The 24,789-nt window shown below is 39.2% G+C and overlaps 1 protein-coding gene across 1 annotated transcript; it reads right to left on the bottom strand.

The window, feature by feature from the left end:
• Nucleotides 1–350: 350 nt before the first annotated feature.
• On the bottom strand, nt 351–24,353 carry LOC139729502 (monocarboxylate transporter 7-like). Its single transcript, XM_071640428.1, has 7 exons — nt 24,339–24,353; nt 23,505–23,913; nt 10,971–11,267; nt 5,682–6,133; nt 4,763–4,985; nt 2,832–2,975; nt 351–643 (listed from the first exon to the last, which is right to left on the bottom strand). The coding sequence occupies exons 1-7, from the start codon at nt 24,351–24,353 to the stop codon at nt 351–353; spliced, it is 1,833 nt and encodes a 610-aa protein (XP_071496529.1).
• Between the last annotated feature and the right edge of the window lie 436 nt (nt 24,354–24,789).

Consider the following 24,789-nt stretch of genomic DNA (forward strand, 5'->3'; position numbering starts at 1 on the left):
ATACGTGAGGCTTTGCTCAAGATTTTTTAGAGTATTGGTTTCTCTGCTCAAAGACCATAATGAATTCTACAGATCTATACATCGCACTGTCGGATATGTTATACACGATGTGAAATTATGAAAATCGTCTCGAATGCCCCTTTAAATTCTTCTCTTCTTAGCCTCTTAAACACATCTGGTGTGATTGCATTGTAACGTATCGAACATGACCTTCATCTGCGAAGCACCCCTGCTGTTGCAAAATATTGCAAAATTTGGCGAGTATAAGAATGACTTGCTGAAAATCTACCGAACCACACATGGTATGGAGTATCAAGCTGTCAGCATCCTGTTACTACGAATAGATGACGTCATACGCTGGACAGTTTGTCAACCACACAGAGCATTTCTGGCGCGGGATTTGACGCAAACGTGCGTTCCAACCTGTCCTTCTCGATGTCTCTCAGCGCTTTTTTACCTCCTTTGACGTGGTCTTGCGCTTTTGGATCCTCTCTGGTGCTTGACGTGATAAAGTCGTTATTCGCTCTGGTTGAACGCCTATTCAGCACATAGACGAAGAAGAATAAGATTGCAGATATGCCCCAGAACGAGGCGCATACTGCGATTGTGGCTCTGTAGGATCCAGAAATAGAGTGGGTGATACCTGGGGAAAAGAATAAATAAATCTTTAGATTGTGGAACTAGACTTTTTATACAGTCGTTTGCCATTAATGTACCCACTTATTATTTTGCAATGAGTCCGTATTCATAGGATAAACCTAAACATAAAATTTGTAACTATTTTTTCATTAACTTTTGTACCATTATTCGCTTCTTCTCTTCATTTTGATATAAGAAAGATTAAATCTGCAAGTATTGGTGCTATGATGATACACAATAACCACTGTTTGCATCCGCGCGAATTTTAGCTCTTATCAGCCGGCCGTGTGGTTTATAACATTGATTTTTCTTGCAATGAACGATCTCAGCAAGAAACATCATCCAGTCAGCTTATGATTAAGTAGCCCTCCCAAAACAATAAGAAGCTAAAAAGTAGGTAAAACATGTAAAAAGCACAATCAAACATTTGTATGTATGCAATGTATATATTATATACATTGTATATGCGATAAACAAGAAAAGCCTATCAATTTGTAATAATACATGTACATGTTGTATGGCGAAAAAAAAAACATTTAGAGAGCTAGACAATGGCATTTGACAGGCTCGCCTACGACAGAAACTTAAGTGAGTAAAAGTCAAGTGCAATATTCTTATTACTCATTAAAATTGTGTTTGTGTTCTTAAAGATGTGCATGGACTCGAGTTTAACCAAGGAGGTTTGAGAAATGGAGTAACAACAGTCTCATTCCCTTTGGTCCCATGTTTCATGCCGCCATTCAGAAATATTTGAAGTATGTGCTAAACTGGTGCTGCCTCACAGATAGGAAGACAATTGATTCATGTGGCATTGCATCATGACTCGTCACTCTCAAAGGAAGATATGCCTTTATGATGGTAATTGCTGTTCGCCGTCCCTTCTTAGAAAACAAGCGGCACATTAATAGTACAGGCACGGGGATGTGCGAATAAAACTTGTACCAAAATTGATGAAATGAAAATCAAAATTACTCGTTTTTACATGACTTTATACACTAATCTACATATAAATGAATAGAGAACTATACTCGAAAATTATATCATATCACTTTCATTTGTCGGAAGCGATCGGAAAGATGATAAAATCGGCTTTGTAGTGAGAGTACAGTTTCAAACATTTCCACGACGCACAGCTCAGGTTTACATTTTTGCACATAATCTTGGACGGGATTTACCTTTGTTTCATATGCTTTATCATTAAGAGAACATTCATTCTATTTGACAATAAACAAGCAGAATATAGACGATATAACGTTAGTTTGAAATGAATCTTCAGATTGCTCAAAAAGACGGCGGCATGGAACCTTGATCATCAAAGGCACAAGTGCACCTGTGGAATTCTTTTGCGCATCAATAGAAAAATGGCAGCTATTGAGCCAGTTGGAACTCCATCTCTTAAACCTCCTTGGTTTAACCATTAAATCTTCAACTGTCAACTGTCACTTGCAGTGCCTATGTATTATGATGATTACTAGTAAATGCTATTGTTTGTAAAATTTGCATATATTTCAGGTCATGTTTCCTTAATGGATTTCTTTCCATAAACGATTTCACAAGTAAATATCATAGTGTCAGCTTATACAGACCTTGCCTTTCCCAAACAAGGAAAAGGGTAAAAAGTGGATAAAAAGCAGGATTTTTTTTAGAAAAGAAAAGAAAAACTCTTATAAGGAGAAAATTTTTGAGCAATGGGAATGAGGAAATAATAGGTTTCTCGGACACCCATAGGACTCATGTGACTCATGACAATTGATTGACTTGCCCAAGACTGCCATTCGAGACTCCAACAATTCCTCGCCCTCTCTCCCCCCACACACAATTTTTCTGCTTCCGTTAGGAAGAATAAATCGTATTCTTCTCGTCAATGAATGAGATAATTTGATATAAGAGGGAGCTGTTGAAGGGATGATCGCCGCCACCTTCAAAGGTATATGTACATCACGTGTGTGCTATGTTTGCAAGCAAGCAAACTTTGTGTTTGAAGGATCGGTATGAAGTATATGTATGTGGAACCAGTCCGGAGCAACGTCCGAATCAATAAGACGAACAGATATTGGCTTTGTTTTGACCATTTTCGACGTACTCACCGTGCGAACTGGTTTTATTTAGATGTTCGGAACATCACGGATACTTATGACTTTAATAAACAGTGAAAGTTACAATGAGATTTTCTTCGATATAGGCAGCTATACCTGGCACAAAACCTGCAAGGGCACTCCCCAGACCCCAGGAAACGAAGGCCGACGAGTAGCCCTCTGCCGCCAGCTCTCGCCCGCTGACCTCTACAGCGACCCCGGTAGTCAGCGAGAAGTAGAGGCCGCGCATTAATCCAATTACTATGCACATCATAATAATGAATATAAAGAAGAAGAGCCCCATACTTACAACAAAGGCCAGGCAATGAGATGTGTTACGATATCTGTTTACAGAGTCTACAAATTACGGTCACGATGAGAGGGTGATAGTTGTTTCATAAAATATTGTGTTTGGGAGGAAGTCCCCACAAGAAACTGTCTGAGTACAAGAGCTTGGTAAAGTAGGTAAAGAGGACCTAATATCTCTCACTAACGAATTTCTCCTCTAAAATATCCTGTTTAACATGAGATGTCACCATCTGTTACTTACAGCTTACAAGCAAACAGAGGAAAATCAACGGAAATCAATTGTGCAGCCTTTTCATATAAACACAACTGACCGTAATCTGTGAAACTGGCAAAGCTATTAGATCATCTGATCTGATTCGGTAGCTATTTCATGAAGAGCACCAAATTTCTAAAAATTCTACAACAGTTACTGTTGATATAAGATCGTCCCGTCCTACGATGGAAATTCATAAAGTAAAAAAAAAACAAAAAAAAAAAACAACTTTGATTCACTGAAGACGGTCTTAAAATAATCATATCCAGACAAAATACATCACCAAATTCGGTTTAAATGAATATAACGATCGCTGGAAAATTCTAACACAGGCTGAACCCTCTCATGTAATGGTCGATAAATTCAGATAAAAGAATAGGCCTTTATTGTATATGCTAACCGAAATTACTTGTTTTCCAACATATCGTGAGTAAATCTCATCGCGCATTATATCCAAATTCGAAACAGGTGTTTGCATTAGAATAGAGGTGCAGAGTAAAAGATTTAAAGGGGAACATAACCCCAAATATACACGTGGATTGAGTGAATGCAGTAATATGCAGGAAAATCGGACAATCCGTTGAAAAGTTATGAATTTGTGAAATTTTGGTGACGAGACTACTGGATCAGAAGACTACTACAGGTCATGACATCATGGACTACGATATAAAGACAGTATAAAAGAAATTCCACAAAATATCATTTTATATGAAAAGTACACATTCCCTGGACTTGTTACTGACATATGTCAAGGGGAATATTATTCCCCCTGCTTTCTGAAAGAGGTAAATCTAGTGCTCTTTCATTATGCTAAAAAAAAGGGAAATAAAATTCTTAATTTTCTTTGTTTTCTCTATATTATGGTAGTCCATATGATTGTGATGTCATGATCCATAGTAGTCTTCTGATCCAGCGGTTTCATCACCAAAACTTCATAACTTTTGAAGGAATTGTCCGATTTTCCTCAAGCTGTCACTAATGTATTCTACTCATATTTTTCAATATCAAAGTATATCTAATTTTTCGACAAAACATATACACATTGTATTTCATTTCCTTTGATAACAGAGACTATTGCCCAATTCACTCAATCAACATGTATTTTTGGGGTTAATTCCCCTTTAAGACTATGACCTCTACTGTATAACTTCTGCAGCGTTTTGCACGTAATTTCGTGCCCCTGTTGCTTCAGCTCCTGAGAAATCTTAAGTTCTTAACAAAGTGGGGCAAAACATCATACTGTATCGTTGACATGACATTTGCTCCTGCGACAATTGCTCCGGTCTATGCTGTGATAGGGTTTAAGGTTTAGTTTTTCATGTGAGGATTAGGATAAGGATTAGGATTAGGGTTAGGGTTATGTTTGTGAGTAGGTTTTGTCTTTGGCTTAGCGTGCAATTTAATATTAAAGAAAGCAATTGTCGCAGGACCAAATGCCACGGTGCCCTTATTATCATTCCATTAAAGAACAATAACGGAAACTCACCAACAGCGTAGATGTAGAAAATACTGATATGAGGCACGAAGAGAACGCAAACGGGAAGAATGCAACTTATCGCTGCGATCACAGGGTAGGTCAGGAGGATGGAGAAAGGTAGGAGGTGAACAAACAGGACTGACACACGGCCAATGAGGGCGCTGCCCGCCAGGAAGGAGTGCAGCTCAGCGGTTTTCTTGTCCGGCACTCCGACAGATGTGAGGTAGCTTCCCTGAGAACAGGAGAACAGAGCGAGAGAGAGAGAGAGCGGGAGAGAGGGACATGGGTCAAATACATTTATTACTGTTACTGTGGACATTTTCGCTGTGTCGAAATTTTCGCGCATAATCGCGCAACCAGAAACCAGAAAATAAAAGCACACGAATATTTTTGTTTGCTATATGTTCCAGTAATTCATGCCTAGAACCTAGATGCCGCGGAATTAAAACTCGCGAAATTTATCTTTAGTGGTCAAGCGCGGAAAACACTCACTCAAATATATGGACTTTTACATTATGTACACATGAAGAGACATCAGGAAGTCTCGAAGCTTTTGCAAAATGTAGAACTGACATCTTACAGTTTTACAATACTTGATATAATAGGCCTACTCTGGCTAGAAAATACTTATGATTTTACAACTTCACTTCTGTTACACGTGAAATGTTTGAAATGGAAAGGGACATGGACACGCAGGGTCTGTTTGCTTGTTTTAGTTTCTGGTTCTCGTTTCTGGTTGATCTTAGTGTGTTTTGTGGGTGTTCCTTTTTTTTTTTTTGGGGGGGGGGGGTATATGACTATGACTACAAACCTAATTACTACATGCTACAGAGATATATACAAGCATGATCCCTTTTTCTTTTCTTTTCTTTTCTCTTTCTTTTTTCTTTTGAATGAGAATAACCAGAGTGGCGAATTTGAAACTTACAAAGTTGATATGGTTGAAAGACAGAGCGGTGAAGGAGATGATAATGCCGATTTGTTGGAGCCAGAAAGCTGGTTTGCGAAAAAGAGTCAAATATCGTTTCAGTATGTCCACGAGTTTTGTGCCTGGCCTTGTGGTATCTAATTGTGTCTCCATTTTCTTATTCATCGGTTCTCTTTCTCCAACGTCGTCAGTCCTATCTTTATCATCGTTTTTGAGCTCGCCGCCCACTCCATCCTCGACAATTTTGTGTTCTGCCGTCTTCCTGTCGGAGTTATCGCGATGCTCCTCTTCAGTTTCGTCGTCTTCGAAACGCAGACTGTCCGGGGCCGGCCTGATGAAGATCATCAGTAGAAAGGCGGTCGACATAGTGAAGCACGAGAGCAGACGAATAGACCACCGCCATCCCCACGCCTCGGCCGTGGTCTGAATGATCGGACTGAAGACGAGAATAGCTGCAAAGAAACCAGAGGATCATTTCAATCTTGTTATCTTTATGACTTTGTGACAGAAGGAGAGTGGTTTCCATGCAAATCAGTGACGAGAGTTACCTCCTGTGGGTGCTAGGCCTAACAATATATGCCTATTTCTTCGTTTGACGCGTTAATATTATTTTCTCAGTACCTTTTATACTGTTCAATTGAGGCAAATTGACCAGCCTCTGACAGACTATAATTGGTCGGAAATAATATTGAAGAGATTCCCGCTGTTTTATGGCGGGAAACAAGTTGTATGTGACATCATTTCCCCCTGCATTACTGCGCCGGGAAAGATCTGACTAATTCTTTACTTTTCTCAGCAGCATGACAGTTGTGGGTAGATTCATTTTGTTTTTCCAATGGTGAACTTTATATAAGACAGCATAAGGCAAACGCGCTTTATTTTTTGTTGAAACACACACACACAAAAACCAACCAAACAAACAAACAAACAACAAAAAAGGAAAGGCGCCTCCCCTTAATGGATTTCCTGAATCCGCCTCTGGCACGTTCTCCTATGTTGGCCACTAAGAAAATGAATAATTGGTGCTAATTTGACGATTCAACCGAGGGAGAGGGAGAGAGAAGGGGGGGGGGGAAGATATAGGGAGGGGGGCTGGAAAAACAGCGGGAGTATTGCTGATGCGTAAGAAGACAGTTACAAGTTATATGTGGTGGTGCTACTTCTATAATAGCATGACAATCACACCATGCTCAAAATAGATAAATGTCCAACCCTACAAAATCAAGGTTAATGACACTGCTGTTCAACAAAATGTACCTTCTTTGACTGTTCATGATTGGTTTATTCTGTGATAATTAGTCACGATATACCTTCATCCCCCATTCTTATTGTCAGTATATCAAATATAAATTCGTCTAAAATGAGTACATAGTCCAACGGTTATTCTGTCAAATCATATGTATTCACAGAGTTCAGAATGTGTTGACTTGATTGATAACATAATGATGTGTTTGTGACACATGTATTAAAATAGAAGTGTTTGAACACACTGTTGTTCCTTGACGTCTTTTCTTTCAGAGTCTATCATAAGTGTCGTTTGTTTCTCTATAGGGTTTCAGGGAACTGTGAGTGCGTCGGTTCCCGGGCATTGCAGCCGCTTCAGCCGTGATGTGTCAGGTTGCAAGCGGACACTGACATGGCCGAAATGACCCAGTTTTAATACCAATACATACAAAATGGTTGCATGCCTTAATTCGTACATGTATAATAATGATTTTTTTTTTTCTCTTGGCCATCAGAGAGCCTTCCCAAGGCCTGACTGTTTTAGGCTTAAACTAATACATGCAAAGTGTATTCCTAGTATTGGAAGGCATTGGGTGTGTACATGTGGTTGGAATAGCTTGAAGAAATATACATTGAATTTAAGTGTACAGTACTTGTAAAAAAGCCTCTAGATCATCCCAACAAATCTTAAGGTTTTGCACTGCATCACTTTATCATGATCGTCACTCGAGTATTTCGTAAGCATCAAAACTTTTTTTTAACCTTTGAGCCTTCATTTGGTCAAATACCACTGTTCATTCGGGTTGCAGAATTATCAAAAACTTTTAAAACTCTAATGCGCACATATTGTCAGATTAAATTAAAGGTCACTTTCTCTCTCAAATTGGCAATGCTGCGTCAAGTTCTTTCTCGTTTTGCAGTCTTAATGGCCGTTCCCAAGTAGTCAGTAAAACTAGAGTTGCAAGCCTGATGAGGACAACATCATGAGTCATGCAACATTACAAGTGTGTTTGGAGTTAGCTCATGTGCACATGCATGGGTACAAATGGGCTTTTTTTTCTTTTTTCTTCAGTTGGTTTATAGGCACGAAATTCCTTTTCAAAGCGACACAATGCATACGCTTACCCGACATGATATGGAATTCATTATTCATGTTCAAATAAAAGATGAGCTGGCGTGGGTGATCAGGAGTCCAGACTAGCAAACATCCATTTCATTAGTTTGCATTTAATGTATAGGTAGTAATAATCTTTTTCTATTGATACTGCCAAGCACCAATTTTGCTGTGAAGTGGGTATGCTGGCAAGCACCATTTTTTAAAGGATTCTTAAATAATCGTTACATCAAAGATGCTCATTTGATAAACAAGTACTCGTATGGTGTTCATTCTATTGGTCTGATCGTATGCAATGCAGTCATTTACAGATTTCATGATACTTCAGTCAAATGCCTTTTCAGTCGTTTGAATGTATCCAGCATTTGCCCATGAAAGGCTATATAGCAAAATATAGAGCCCTGCATGCATCGATATGGCTCACTAGACATTAGCAAAAACGTTTTGTGTGTGTGTGTGTATTTTTTGTTTTAATTCACTCCCGCCATCTTGAAACCAGAAGGGGAAGGGAGAATATAAAATCTGAATAGATTGTGTGTGTGTGTGTGTGTGTGTGTGTGTGTGTGTGTGTGTGTGTGTGTGTGTAAGGGAGGTAGAGAGAGAAAGAAAGAGACAACGATGTGAACAAGATTATGCTCACGATTGCATTTCATGAAACAAAAAAATCTGTCTGGTTCTTTCTTCAAAATCTCCGAACACAATTCCCCAAATTCCGCAGTTTTGAAAAAAAGAAGTGTCCCATTCATGCACGTCTTTTGTTTTATGATACTAAAATCAATAAAGGGAAGAATTAAATTTTGCTCAGCCGTGGAACACCCCATAACCACATATTATATCCCTATTGATGGAAACCGGTTCAAACGGGTCTTCATTTCTTTACGTGGCAAACGCAATTCTCTGGTTAACACAATACGATTGTGTGGGATGAAGAAAGAGCCCACTGGAGTGTGCAAACAATTCATAAAACCGGTTTTGACAACATTTCATTCTCTAGTGTAGACACAATGATGTAAAGATACAGGTACATCTCAGTAGCTTTGTTGGTTTATTCAAGATAATGGCAAGTTTCAGTCCATAGTTAAACATGAACTGTCATTGTTTCTACTGTCGCTTTGTTGGTTTATTCAAGATTATGGCAAGTCTTAGTCCATAGTCAAACATGAACTGTCATTGTTTCCACTCTTGCCAAATCTGGGAATCTCTGGCAATAGTTGACAACGACTTATATTTTACGTAAAGATGCATTAATGTCTACCGGAAGGCAGACAATCATTCTGCAGCTATGACTATTATAAAGTATAGATGAAGTTGAAATGAGTTTAAACATTGAGCCACATCCCCCTGAAAAGTGTCGGATATTTCACTGGTCGTGCCAATCAGGTAAAACCTGGTGAAATTGTGTATGTAATGTCTTCTAATCATAAGTCAATATATTCACGTTTTGCCTGTGCATCTGAGCTTTGGCCTGTTTAGTTTCTAATTATATACTGATGTCCTCGACTCCATTGTCTTCATATTATCATGTCGTACTTCGTGGCTCTTTTCGGAGACAGCTATCAAATGGGACACGTTTATAATTATGCCGTAACGGCTGTTGAATGATCGTGACAACGAATCCTTTTAGTTGCAAAAAAAAAAAAATAAAAAATACGTGCAAAGTTAATTGAATTGAAAGTCCACAAATCTCCGCGTCAGCTGAACTTATATTTTATGTTAAAAATAGGTCGTATATATGGCACTGAAGATGCAATTCCAAATCATGAGATTCAATTTAGCTTTGGTAAACATAAACATGCAGGAACAAGCAAAACCACAATGCTGGAAGTTTCTGCAGAATCGGACCTTGATCAAAGTTGTGAAATCTAGAGGGGCTGATGTCATGACGTCACTGGTCTTCAACTGACCAGCCTCACTTAAAGTCGGTCTGATTTTGTCCCTTATAATACAAGTCACTGAAGAAAATGTCGCAAGAATTATCAGTTATGCAAACTTCGATAGCGCAAACTGCGCATGACGCACCACTGATATTAGGCACAAATGAAACCCACGTTGCATATGCTAAATACTCGTGCGGCCTTGTTTGGGGTTTGAATTCGACCATGGCCTAACTTTGAATTACGAATTTGATTTAAAGTGGTGGCACAGTTTCTTTTGAGATGGGGCCTCGGGTTTTCAACTTTTTTTTAATGACAATTTTTAAGATAATGGGAAACCTTGATAAAACATGACAGAGTATGTAATTCTCAGAGGAATACAAAGTTTATCTGATAAAAATCTGAAAAATTGGTTTTGAAATGGCCACGAAATCTAAAACAAAGCAATCCTAATAAAATGTGAGACCCATCTTTTATTATGAACGCTTTGTTTTACTTTGTTTCTGGGTATCTCAGCAATTTCAAAACGGACTTTCATCAAGGAAACTTTGAACTCCTCTTAAAATTGTATGCCCCTAAACATTTCATGAAATGGTTTCAAAGTATTTTGCAAAAAGTGAATCCTCACCTCAACCAATATCATCCCTTCAAACTATCTTTGTGTATTTAAGTTCCTGTTTACCTTTGGGAACAGTGATTTAAAAATTTTTCAAGATACAACATTTAATGCACATGTGTTAGGTCTGTTGTACCACAAAAATCCTACCATAAAAATTGCAATAAGGCCTAAAATATAATAAGATATCTGTATTTTTCTCAATAAACCGTAACTGAAGACGGTTTAATCTGGAAACATTTTTATCATACCGATTGTTCACATTTTCTATATCTAACAATACTTAACATTGATTTTACCGATTCAATTTTTTCACAGTGGTAGGGATACCCACATTTTAGAACTATTTTAAAGAACTATCACTGGGTTTTTGTTTCGTCTGCAAATGGTAAAGCATGTCCTTAAGGGCTTATAATGTTAGACACTATAATGTATGGTATAGGGATACAGTTACATCGTACCTGTTTCAAACGCCACTCCATTTGCCGAGACCGGACCTGTACAATGACGCTTGTCAAAGTAACTGGTGATGTAGACGCAGCCAGCCGTGTATAGCGTCACTGCGCCTCCGCCAACTGTGAGGCTGTATGTGATAAACGCCATCCAGAGATTCGGGACGAAACTCGTGGTGAGCAGACCCAGCGCCGCCAGGAAACACGACACCGATATCGTAGCGCGATAGCCGAACATCGAGGCGATGATGTTCGCTAGCGGAGAAAATAAGCAGCAGACGACCCAGGGAAGCGCACCCAACCAACCTAGAACACAGAAAGGAATAAAACAAAATTTTAATTCCACTGACCGATTCGTTTATTGTAGTCTTTCTTCCGTCGAGTGTCTCATCATCCCCAATCTTGTGAGCGCTTCGCTCTTTATGTATCCCCCCCCCCCCCTTTCTTCTCACTTGCCAATACTTCGGCAAGGTTATGAGCACAGCTAATGTTGATCATGCTGGTGTTTTATGATCACCGCAGAATAATTGTCCAAAGATTTTTTTTTTTTTAAATTTAGGCCTATTTATCTTTTTTTTTTTTGAAAGTGAAGACGACTTTGGTCCCTCGCAAACTCTTTGCAAAGTTTTACGATTGGAGCTATAATATGCTCTAGTATAAGGAGTGGGAGATCCCGTGGTGCAAAAGATGAGATGACGAAATGTGATCAAAAAGCACGCTCCGCGAGATGAACTTGAATCGCAAAACAAATCAGGCAGTTTATATTGCATCTTGTATTATCACTGGGTGGAATCGACTAACTGGGGGAAGGGATGGGGTGAATTATTGTTTGATAATTAAATCAGGTCCACACTCAAAATGTCAGTTTATTTCAAATATCTGAAGGAAATGAATCTCCATTAACCGAGGGTATTCTTCTTTCATTCCTTATCCATTTATCCTATTGATATCATGTCGACTTTCAAATACGATTACTATACATTTTTTTTTTCTTTTAGATTCCCTGTACGTACATAAAAAAAAAAAAAATCGTACAGGCTTGGGGTCTCTACATGACTATATAGAAGTGCCAACTTGAATCGCGTCTTTCCCTTCCACGCTGCGAAACCTGGGGAAAAGTTGGACGGGACATCAACAGGGTCATTGATTAATTGCTATCCTGCTGTTACAAATGGGGAAATTAGCATTTTTCCTTTCTGCAAAATACGTCCTCACCACAATTAGCCATTCGAGGTTTGTAAACAACAACAACGACAAAAAGCCCGTTTGATATAGGCATGGTTCTTTTTTTTTTTTACTCTTCTCTTACTCACACGCAGGAAAGATTTTTAATACTTTCCTTCTGCGAGGGAGAGATTAGAGCACTGAAAGCGTTGCATCCGTTGTAATATTGAAGAATTGTATACAGAGGGGGTCATAAAAGCCCTGAAGGACTTGAAAATTAAGTCTCGTGGTGCGGGCTTTTGCACAAAATTTTGAAACGTTGGGCCAAAATTGTTCTGGACAGGAGTGAGCAAGGTGATGAAAGAAATCGTTTCTACACCCCAGGACAATCAGTCATTCTACAAAAATGTTGAGATTAACAAAGAGTTTGCTGTGGATGAAAGTGTTTCATAGATTGAGAATGGTAAGGCTTATAAGATTAAGAATACTCTCATGGGTTTTTTTTTCTCCTTTTTACTCATAAGTAAAACATGACAAATTTTGTGTAACAAAATTGGTAACTACTGAGGTGGACACTTGTGGACTTGCATGGAACGTTGCGTTGGTACGAAATACAAGTCTACTTTTAACTGTAAATGTTGACTCGGAAAAACATCTGCGAAAAATGTGAAAACTATACACGACAAGTCAAAAATCGACCTGCCAAGATATCTGCTTTCTGTTGTATATAAAGTACGTGCATTTCTAAAATGAAATTGCTTGAGCAATGATTATACAATATAAACTACATTGTACAAGCATTTTTCTTGATTTAAGAGAGTTATCATCTTCAGCGCAAGCAACTTTTTTCTCTTTTTTTATATCTCAAGGCGCCGTATTGTTTTTATCCAGGCTGGATGTCGGCGGTGAAGACGAGATCAAAGCAGGAAAACGTGTGTGCTTTGTTTTTGTGACACCTTTGACGGAAACAGGTGTCTGAATTCATTAACGAGCAATGAACGTCATGTGTAGTAACAACGAAGCGAATTTCTGCCTATGAAACTTAATGGGAGGGAGCAGGTGAACGAAATTTTCCGTTACTATAGGCTATAGGAAAAAATATATTACAATTGTATACATTACAAAACAACAGTTACTTAAACGCACTCCATGCAGCTGCGCTGTCATTTTCTTCCATAGCAACTACGTTGTCTTGGTTGTTAAACAAGCTCCGGGCACATCCTCCGGATCGGAATGAGAATGTTGCTGAATCGAGATAGAATTTTCGTAGAAGTTAGATCGATTTAAATGCAAAAAAAAAAAAAAAAATTGACAGAAATCTAAAAACCCGAAAAGGTTAAAAGAAAAATATGACACATATTTTTTTTTCCATAATAGGCCCTAAATGTTTGTTTCGGGCATGGTATCCCATTGTGTGAAAGGATAATGATATATCATGGATCACTGGAGAGTTCAGGTCCACCACAAGGTAGACTTTTATGCACTACCTACAGATTTTTCCTCTGCAAAGACTCTTGAATCATTGACGGAACGATGCAAATTCAACTACAGATCTGTTGTCCTAAGCGCATGATACATGGTGAAGTTTGAAATTGATAGCCAAACAACTTTTGAAGTTAACCTCTGCACAAGATTTGAGGAGAAATAAAGAATAAAGGAAGAAAGAATCAGTACAGATACAGAAGGTGATCCGAGATGATACTCGGATCACCTAATAATTTTCTTTCGTTAACGATCCAGTTTCCCTGCATCTAAAGACGAAATGTTTATTTCCTACTAGTGACGGTTAGGCGAGGTTACGAGCCTATATAATTGTATGGAACCTCGTCACTAGGTGCTGAATTGACCGAAAGATCGGTCTGTATCTGGTCGTCGGGGAGATGTTCCGCGGAGACTGCGTCTGGCTTCACGGAATCCCCTCCTATTCGGAGGAGAGCGATAACGTCAAAGAAAATAAAAGACTCCTCCGGACAGACAGATCTTTCTGTCTGAGGTGCTGAATAGCCAAACGTATGATGGAGTGGTTTGACTGTTCATAATCGCACCTACTTGTAAAATTCAGACGTATAGTGCAGAAATCAGGCGACATTTCGAGACAGGATAAGTCTTTCTGAACGTTTTAGTCAATGGGGTAACTTGCTTTCAAAGTAGAATACATGAATACATGATTGTCACACCCGTGCGCAAAAAAAAAGAAAGATTCTTGACAATATTACGGTTACTGTGAATGATTTTTGCGGACAGAATTAAGAAACTCCTACAAGTATCACCTGGAACAATCACATTGCGAATGTAAAGGGCAAACTCTCTTCTGCGTTGTACTGCTTCAACATGTATCGACATCTATTACATAACACTTCGTACAAGCTTTCAGAGGCATAATAAGTTATTTCTGCGTCCTTGGGCAGAGAGATCACACAAAGGAAATTCAAAATCTTTTGTTATGATAATGGGTTTGGCGTCTCAGTCCCTATAAATAGCGGGCGTTCCGCTATTTACACGCTCATCATCAACGATCTGGACAAAGAAAAAACCCATTCGAATAGAATTAGACTCAAGGTTTAAGCATGGACCTACTACACATATGGACCATGAACGGAGGTCTTTTTGTTTGATCCAATGTTCACCACCGCCACCTGATTATGTGCATCTTAATGAGTACATTCAGACGTTTGGACAATGACGATTGTGTAATCGTGCATCATCACTGACAAAAGAACCCAGTTTCCCTCTTTTCGGTCCTATTTTGCTGAGGTGCCTTTTCAGACTCAACTGCCTTTGAATAAACACCAATGATGGGGAGCACCAAACCTGAAACAAGGACAAATTTTGCGTCTCAAAATTGGTAATCACTGAAGCGGCCACTTGCGGCCACTGCATGTAACACCCCTGAATGGCAATACAAGCATGTCGTCTACTGTCACTGCCTGTGCTTACTCTGAAACAATGTGCGACAAATGGGGAAAAATAGATTACAAATCACAGTCAATCTGCTTAATTATTTGCTTTTTCTTGTAAAGTACTTGCATTTCGCAAATGAAATTGCTTTAGCGATGATTTTGCAATATACACTACAAATGCACATGCATTTTTCTTGATTTAAGAGAGTTATTAGCTTCTGCGCGCGTAGTTTTTAGATTTCTAAAAGCGCCGTCTTGTTTTTATCCAGGCTGGCTGTCGGTGGACAACACTGGATGAAAGCAGGAAAGCATGTTCGAAATGTTTTGTGACGCTTTTGACAGAAACAGGTGCACGAATTAATTAACGAGCGATGAATGTCCATGTGTAGTAGGTCCATGGTTTAACGTTTGAGAAATGGAGTTCCAACTGGCTGTAAACATTCAAACAACTGTTAGTTTTCTTTTGACGTATACAAAAGAATTCCACAGGTGCATTTGTGACAGTAGGCGTTTTCACATCAGCCCGATAAAAATCCAAGCTCGATATATTTTTTAATTTCCCAAGTCAGAAAATAGCGCGCTATTTCGAAACTTCGGGCTGATGTGAAAACGCCTTTTGATGATCGGGGTTCGATGCCACCGTCTTTCCGAGCAAAGAGATGATTCATTTGGATGGCGCTGACATAATAGGCGTTTTCACATCAGCCCGATAAAAATCCAAGCTCGAGATATTCTTCGCAGAAAATAGTCAGCAAAATAGCGCGCTATTTCGAAACATTGGGCTGATGTGAAAACGCCTATTTTCGGCTATATTTAGTTTGTTTTTGTATTAAAGGGATTTAAATTTCAGCTAATGATAAGGCATATGAAAAAGAAAGTAACTCCTGTCCAGTATTATGTCAGAAAATGTAAATCTGAGCCGTACGTTGTGAAAATATTTGAACTGCACCCTTACTGGAAAGTCGATTTTATTATCTTTCCGATCACTTTCGACAAATGAAACTGATATGGTATAATCTTCAAGTGCAGTTCTTTATCCATTTATATGTTAGATTAGTGTAAAAACATGTAAAGTCGGGTAATTGTAATCCTTATTCCATAAAGTTTTGAGGAATTTTTATTCGCACATCCCTGTGTCTGTACCTTTAAGTACCGCCCATGTTTCATAAGAAGGGACAGCGAAAAGTAATTGCCATCATTAAGACATATTTTCCATTGAGAGTGACGAGTCATGATGCAATGCCACATGAATCAATTGTCTTCCTATCTGTGAGGCAGCTCCAATTTAGCACATACTTCAAATATTTAAGTGGCGGCATCAAACATAGGATCAACGGGAAAAGGGAATAACACTGTAGTTACCTGGACCTAGGCCTACAGTATGGACCGACATGGACCTACCTTCCATGACATAGTGCGCGAGTTGGATACGACTTGCAGGGTGCAGGCGGAGGGCAAGCAATATCAAAATCATCGATGCATTTCGCATCGCGTGATACATTGCTATTTTATAGAGCGTCAACTCGAGAACAGATGGCACAAATAAATGTATAGTCCTTAAGAGGGCAGTCGGTAAGAAGTTTTGGTATTAAAAAACTAACAATACATTTATGAGTGACATATCTGTCAAGTAACAACATCGGATTCTTCGCGTCTGCTAATAAGCCAGTTCGAAGATAGCTCATGGGCACATGGGTACAAATGACCTTTCATTTTTCTCAGTTGCATAGGCACTTCACTCAATTCAAAGCGACTTAATGCAGCAGCTTGCCCAACATAGCAATTCATGGAACTCGTATTCTAACAAAGAATAAACCTGTGTAGATGAAGTGACCAGAATTGTTCCTTAATCAACACTTTGGGAAGCATCTATTTCATTGTGCTGTTTTGAATACATTAACAAACTTTTCTGTTAACATTGCCAAATACCAGGCTTGCTGTCAGGTGGATGTACTGGCAGTCACCATTTATAAGGATTCCATGAACAATCATAGCGTTAGATGCTTATCTCAGTGACATTAAATACCAGCCTGTCTCTCGGTACAAATTACCTTTTTCTGCTCATGCTCAAACTGGAACCCCGAACTGGCTTATTGTAGACTGTGGTTCATGAAAATTCAGTTCAAGGATAACAAAACAAAACGATTGACTTCTATGAGTCAAGAGTGCTGATGTGGCGCCATATATAAACAGGCATGCAGAAGCTGCTGTCAGAACCCTTGTTTTGATGGATCCATTCTCTCATTTCTAAAGCTACCCCTCCCCCAACAAACAAACAAACAAACACACACACACACACACACACACACACACACACACACACACACACCACATCACACATACTGGCACACGCACACACAGACTCGATTGATAGGGGAGTGCGCATATCTGGGCCCTGTTTTATGAAGAGTTATCGATTTCTATCATAAGTCTATGGCAGCCTGTGTTGTAAAGAAATTTATAATCGATTATACATCTTTTCATAGAACGGGACCCTGGTGTGGTATCCACTGCACACTAGTTTGAAATTCCACACCGTTTGCCAGGCAACGTCACGCCCATAGGGCATGGCTATAAAGGCAAGGTCTATTTGTCCGAGTGCGAACAGGTGACCCAATAACTGTTCTAGTTGGTGCGTTGTTACACACTTGTATAGGTATTGAAAAAGTATAAAGGTATACGGCGCATCACAAGTAAGGAATCGCGCTACTATACATGAAACCAAAAATATGCATGTTGTCAAGGCACTGATGAGTTTCAGTGTGAATGAAAGAGTCGCACGTTTCATACCCGCGACCTGCTCAAACTTCTAACGGGTGTACGTGAGTCAGTAAATAGTTTTTTTTTTTTTTTTTTTTTTTTTAGGAGACCGATATGCAGTGACCCAAGGAGTGAGAAACATAAAAGTAAATGCACTGTTTTTCGTATTTCTGTAACCTGCAAACCAAATATGTTCCACCCATGCAATTTTCCCGGACTGGAGGTGGTAAATTGCCCTCCTTGGAGCTACAAGAAGGCACACAGATACTAACGGTTCACCCCTCAAAGATGGCAGTGTTTTTTCGCATGTATACAGGAAGATATGCATTTCCAGTTTCCAAGAATGTCATGTCATACCGTCAACTGGGATGTAAATTCATCTATAACTACAAATAACTAGACTACATTATGTTGACATTCCAAAATATAGTGAAATTGACAGACTTACTTCGGACTCTTTGGGACTGGAAAGCAATTAGGGTTAAAAAGTTCTATACGTGGATATCAGAGCGTGTGACTGTGTGCTGAGACCAAAAGAAGAATATAGGCCTACTCATAAACATTGGAGAACAGCCATTTTTTTCTCCTTAAAATTCATTTCATCACCATGTCCACAATAAAAGGATTATGTCCTGTACTAGAAATCGTCATTACACGTCATTTTTGGCTGTTGCATTACGCAACGTAATCCCAACAAAGCTCTGCGGAATTTGTCTAGTATACGTCTTCCAGGGCAAGGTCAAGGGTGAGCCATCACCATGGAGACGGATGACCCCAATCAGGGCAGGATACTCTTTCGACAGGCTACCGCCACGAAGTAGGCCTATAGACCTACGTTTGTATTTGTGATCTATGCTGCTTTATCCAATGGCATTGCTTTTGTAGCATCTTGCTCTATACTAGTAAAGTTTGTTCACACGAGAGCGTGGGAACTTTAAAGGAGAAATCCAGATGACTTTTAGATTTTTTGCATTTGAACAGGTATAAGTGACATACATTAGCTTTACATTCATAAGAATGCCCGAGTGGGTGCTCAAGGATGCAGAACAAAAGCACAGGTGAACTTCTCAAGCAAATTGGTTTTGTGGTACTTTGCTATATTACTGAAATATGTGAGCCTTCAAGAATGTATGCCATCATCCTTTTTCAGTGTATTTTTTCCTTTTCCAGAGTAGACCCATTGGTTCTCTGCTGAAGGAAGGGGTAGCTTTAAAAACGGGAGAAGGATCCATCAAAGGGAAGTAAATTATTTTGAAGAAGAGAATATGACGATGTGGAAACGTCTAGTCAAGTGACAAACCTTTATGATGAACAGAAGACAGAAAAGACATCGGAGTTTGCAGACGATATCCTAATCTAAGAACGACAAATCCCATTATACTAATTATAGCAGTGCACATCTATTCTTATCGGAAGGGGTTCCACGTGGTTTTTATGAAACATTTCTGCAAGTTTGTTCCACAGATCAATGGTGATAAATACGCTGATAACAATGTGTAGGATTCAAGGTAATAACGAAAAAAGAAAATGCTGAAGGCATTTTAGATACGTTTGAGTGTATTTGCATTGACATTACACGTCCATCTAGCTCATTTGGGAGGAATGTGGTAGCCTGTAGCCACCTGTCTTCAAGAGAACTGTACCTCAAATATAAAAAGTGGATTCAGTGAATATATAAATGTAAAAAACATGAGTGAAGTTCGGGGAAAATGCGACAATTATTTCAAAAGTTATACATTTTTGGTGTTTGTTTCATCAACATGGGCCGTCGTGGCTGGATAAGAAGACTAACAATTCGTGATGCCAAAGTAGGGCAACAATATGGAATAATAAGAGAAATCCTCTAATAAATTCATTGTTCTTTTCATCAAAAGTAAATATTTCTAAGACAAATACCGTACCTAAGACTGCTAAGACATAGAGTATTACGATAATGGTAATATCATTTCCCTTGCCCTTTAAAATTTGATAATGTGAGTCAACTGTTCTTGCGTTGTGCTATAGAAAAATATAAATATGCTGACTTAGTATCTTTTCATTTTTTAAATATCTTTGTCGTACTATGGCATCGCCACTCGCCTTATCCAGCGACGACAGCACGATGATAGAACCAATAGGGCCTACTTATGAATTCAAAACTTTTGAACTGATTGTCCCATTTTCCTTAGTCTGCACTAATGTGTACCAATGATACTATGCATTTACTGAATCCATGCATAGAAATATGGATGTATATTTTGGGGTAAGCAAGTACATATGACTGCTAGAAAGTTAGATGTATATTTCGGGTTTAACTAATAAAACTGGGTTTAAGATTCGTTGAAAGAAAGTCAGTCATAATGTTTTGCAGGTTTGAAAGGTACGAGTGAGTGCCTGTCAATGACGATAACATTACTAACGCTGTTTGCCCGCAATTGTTTGCATAGACATCTGGTGATAACCACGAAGATAACACGCAGACACGACAGGGCCGGCGGACCCCGGTTTTTTTTTTTTTTTTTTTTTTTTTTGGGGGGGGGGGGGGGGAGGGATATCATTTGGGCCCCTCCCCATTTTTTTCTTTGCTTGTTAGCTGATGAAACCCGGCAGAAACTGCCCACCCCTTTAAAAACAAACAAACAAACAAAAAAAAAAACAAAAAAAAAAAACGTTGCGCTGGCCATGACGACACACACGGGCCAATACAGGATGACCTGGGGGCGTTTCATCAACGAGTTCGTCGGAGGTTTTCACCGACAAATTTGCTATCAGCCAATCAGACGCAAGGATTTACACTGACAACTGTTAAAAGCTAATGAAATCCTTGCGTCTGATTGGCTGGTAGCAAATTTGTCGGTGAAAACTCCGACGAACTCGTTGATGAAATGCCCCCCTGAATCATACAAGTCGTCAAATCCATGCACAGCAGCGTAATGTGAAAGACAATTCGGCCCGGGAATTCTATTAAAGGATCGAACATAATAGATAATAGGTCCATTTAAAGGATCGCATAGTTTTGGTTGAGACCTAACTCTTCAGATTTCTAACATTTTTGGGTGAGGTAATGAGAAACCTCCTATAATATAAGCCAGAACATGTAATTCTAAGAGGATTTCAACATTTATTTGATGAAAATTGGTTTTGAAACGGCCGAGATACGCAAAATAGAGCAATCCTCTGCCCAATAAAAGGTGGGACCCACCTTTTATTATGATCGCTTTATTGTTTACCTTGTTTTTGGATCAGCCATTCCAAATCCGATTTTCATCAAATAAACTTAAGTCTTAGAATGGAATGCTCTGTACTATTTCATAAGTGGTTTCTTGGTATCTCACAAAAATTTAACAGTCTAATCTTCGCCTCCACCAATATTGTACCATCCCTTTAAAGGGAAGATAAACCCCAAGAGCATTGTAGATTGAGTGAAGGCAGCAACATTAGTAGAACACATCAGTGAAAGTTTGAAGAAAATCGGACAATCGATGCAAAAGTTATGAATTTTTAAAGTTTTGGTGTTGGAACCGCTGGATGAGGAGACTACTAGAGGTTATGACGTATGAGTGGACAACAATACCAAGAAAATATAAAGAAAATTCTACAAAAATCCATTTTTCATGAAAATTACAAATTCCATCGACTTGATATTGACATATGTTAAGGGTAGCAATTATTCCCCCTGCTTTCTGAAAGTGGTTGCTCCATTGCTCTTTCATAATTCTAGAAAAGTGAAATTTTGTTGAATTTCCTTTATATTTTCTTTGTATTGTTGTCCACTCATACGTCATATCCACAAGTAGTCTCATCATCCAGCGGTTCCAACACCAAAACTTTAAAAATTCATAACTTTTGCATCGATTGTCCAATTTTCCTCCAACTTTCAGTGATGTGTTCTACTAATGTTGCTGCTTTCACTCAATCCACATTGCTCTTTGGGTTTATCTTCCCTTTAATATGACATATGTCAATCTTGTTTGCATAGACAGACGAGAAGATAACACGCAGACACGACACACACACACTGGCCTTATCACACTGTCAAAATCCATGCGCAGCAGCGTGATGTGAAGGACAAACTGGCCCGGGAATTCCAGGGATCGAATATACCTGTGAAACGAGGAATGTTCGCGTGCATTTCAATTTCGCGAATTTCGCGAGCGCAAAGATTCGCGAAATTAAAATGCACGCGAACATTTCTTGTCTACACTATATGCATTGAATGCCAGTGGCATTTCGCGAATATTTCATGCCGCAAAAAAAGCCGTCAGCTCCAATTCGCGAAAAATTCATGCCGCGAATATATCATGTTTTACAGGTATAGATAGTTGTTGTTCTTGTTGTTGTTAATGTTTTTCTTTTTTAACGGCCGTTTCTCGCCGGTGCAATCGCATTTACGACTGCCGTTGAGTCAAGGAATAGAAAAAAAAAAATCTTCATGGCTGCACATCATAGACAAAAAGAGACAGAAATGAGACGGCCGTCTTGCCTCCCTAAAATAATGATACCGATCTTGCTAATTTTACATGGCCTTTACAGTTTTAGGTATATAGCGAATTGCCATTCTTTATGTAAACTGACTGGATACATAAAAGGTGCATGATGTTCGTTATTCTGAAGGTTCGTTGTAATGCTCGATAAAGGTTCATTATTCCGAGACACACAAAATTTATGTAGGTCCCTCCAGATTTTAGTCCGAAAATTAAAATTTAGTGTTCATTAATCCGAATTTTCGTGAAATTATTTCGAAGGTTCGTTAACTTATTCCAAACGTTCATTAGCACAGGTATGCGTTGATCCGACAGTGAGATAAGGTTCGTTGTTCCAGAGGTTCGATAGTCCGAAATGAAATAAGATTTGTCAGTCCGAAAATATGAAGAAAACAAAATAAAGTCATGGGTTTACAATTTTTACAATAGGTTCAATGTCAGAGTTGAAATTTGAGTACTTTTGGCTTCATTTAAACACACACACGCACTTTGGTGATAATTTTTGTACTGATTGTCTTGAGATATAATGTTGTTCGATGATGCCATCACCTCATTGAATTTGTTAATGATTATGAAATTGACCAATAAACACGTTTGTCAGAAACATGACAAACTTTGACAAATTAACGAAACTTAATGGTAATCACTGATGTAAGTTCTGATTCATCCAAGTATTGTTCAATAAAGATACCCAGTTAAGTCATTGCGTCTGGACTTAGGCTGTTATAATTCTAAGCGATGGTCTCGTAGGTTCAGATAAAATGATTTAATGTTGTGCCTTTGTTATAACTTGACGATAATACTTATCAAACAACGAAGTGCAGTGATTAGAAACAAGCGGGCACATGGAACCCTTATTAAACCACTGCTGTTGTTGTTGTTGTTGACTCTTTTGGCGTTGAAATCATCTTGAACAGAGAGCTAAGTTTCACTGTTAATAACACTGTTATCAAGGTAACTCTCCATCGCTTTTGATGTGTATAACTCGTTACCCTGAAGTAAACCATAGTGTTTCTATTATACTGTAAATCAAATTACATGAAGTGCAACTTGTCGATACATATATAAGATTATCCGATCTTTTATGTAAATAAAAACCGTGCAGAATCTTTATAAAGTGGTCAGTATAGGAGCAGTGACACTTTTAAACATTTTCAAATTTTTCACGAAAACAATGTGCCTATATAATGACTTTGAATAATGTTCCAAAATTCCTTGAGGTGATCAAAACTTTAGAAAAAAAGGACCAAACTTACTCAGTGTTAATATGGAAGAATCAAAGTCCCTCTCGAGGAAGATGAAGAACATGGAGAAGTCGCCGATGATGCCGAACGTTACGCCCACGCCCAAGGCCCAGACGACGGTGGTGATATATCTAAAGTAAAGTGGATCCACCCAGAGTCTCTTGTAGAGAGGAATCAACGACTTTCTAATGTATCTCTCCTCTTCCCCGACTCCCACCTTCGACAGATGCTCGTAGTCGAGTTCTCGACGAGCTGAAGATTTGGCCTTGCCTCGCAGAGACCTGCTGCCCGTCATTTTGGCGGCTTTTGTGGCGACGAAGAGGAAGGAACCTGAGGCCCAGGAGAGATAGAGGCGACTATCGCGGTGAGAACTCGCCTTCGAGTAACGGCGACTGTGCGAGTTTGTCGCAACAGGAATCAGCTGTGATGCAAAGGAGACGTAAATTTAAATCATAAGGATTGCGTGATGTCTAGGAATTGCTTCAAACACATTGCCAAATCGGTATCGTGCGAAAACTTCAAATCTTTTAACCAAGTCTGCCAAAACTCGGTAAAATGCCGAAATGCTACGGTCCGGACTCTGTACACTATAGATCGTTACCTTTTCTACCTTTGTAACCTTCTCCAAACGCGTAGAATCAAGTCGCGTCCGTTTCTCATCTTGCAAGCTAAAAGTAGTAGGAAGTTTGCTCTGTATAACGGAAAAAAAGGACACTGGAAATTTCCTAATTCTGTACTTGGTCAACCACTTAGCGCCATGGCATCATCTCAACGCCGACGGTGCTCCTATTCCTCCCCAGTTTCCTCTCTGCGATTTGGGAATATTAATGCTCCTTTCAGTCTCACAGGACCGAGCTCCATGGTCGTTCTTGTGAGGTACGAGGTATACTGGAAAATAGTGCACGCACCAGCGCGCAGATCGGTACGCACTCTCTCTCCCTCTCTTTCCCCCGTGTGTGATCTTTCCATTCCACAGCGAGTAAGGGCGCTTTGGTAAGTTCCTATTGGACAAGAGATTTAGACTCCGCACCCATTACATGCATCTACGAAGAGGGCACTCAGTAAAAATAATGTGCCCCAAGTCACCTTGTCCTATCGAAGTCAAGTCAAACACCACACTGCCAGGGAAAAGTAAGGAACATTCTTGCGTAACGAGGTTAGCCCGCTCGCAAATCGCGTCCTTTGAAGAGCCATGTCAAAATAGGCAGTCTATCAACATTCGCTCTCTAAAATCGTGATTCAAGGGAACAACCAACTTTGTTGTACAACAATGTACAACATATGGCTGTCCTTTGAA

This window comes from Diadema antillarum, unplaced genomic scaffold (genome assembly GCF_040938485.1).
Source record: "Diadema antillarum isolate AM-2024a unplaced genomic scaffold, OU_Dant_1.0 seq00000244_RagTag, whole genome shotgun sequence".
In the NCBI taxonomy this organism is placed as follows: Eukaryota; Metazoa; Echinodermata; class Echinoidea; order Diadematoida; family Diadematidae; genus Diadema; species Diadema antillarum.

What these genes read in the sequence shown, in the direction of transcription:
- LOC139729502 (XM_071640428.1), bottom strand. An exon ending in TGGAGTGGCGTTTGAAACAG is followed by an intron (nt 6,134 to 10,970) that starts GTACGATGTAAC and finishes GTTTCTTTGCAG; the next exon opens with CTATTCTCGTCTTCAGTCCG. An exon ending in CTTTCAACCATATCAACTTT is followed by an intron (nt 4,986 to 5,681) that starts GTAAGTTTCAAA and finishes TCCTGTTCTCAG; the next exon opens with GGAAGCTACCTCACATCTGT.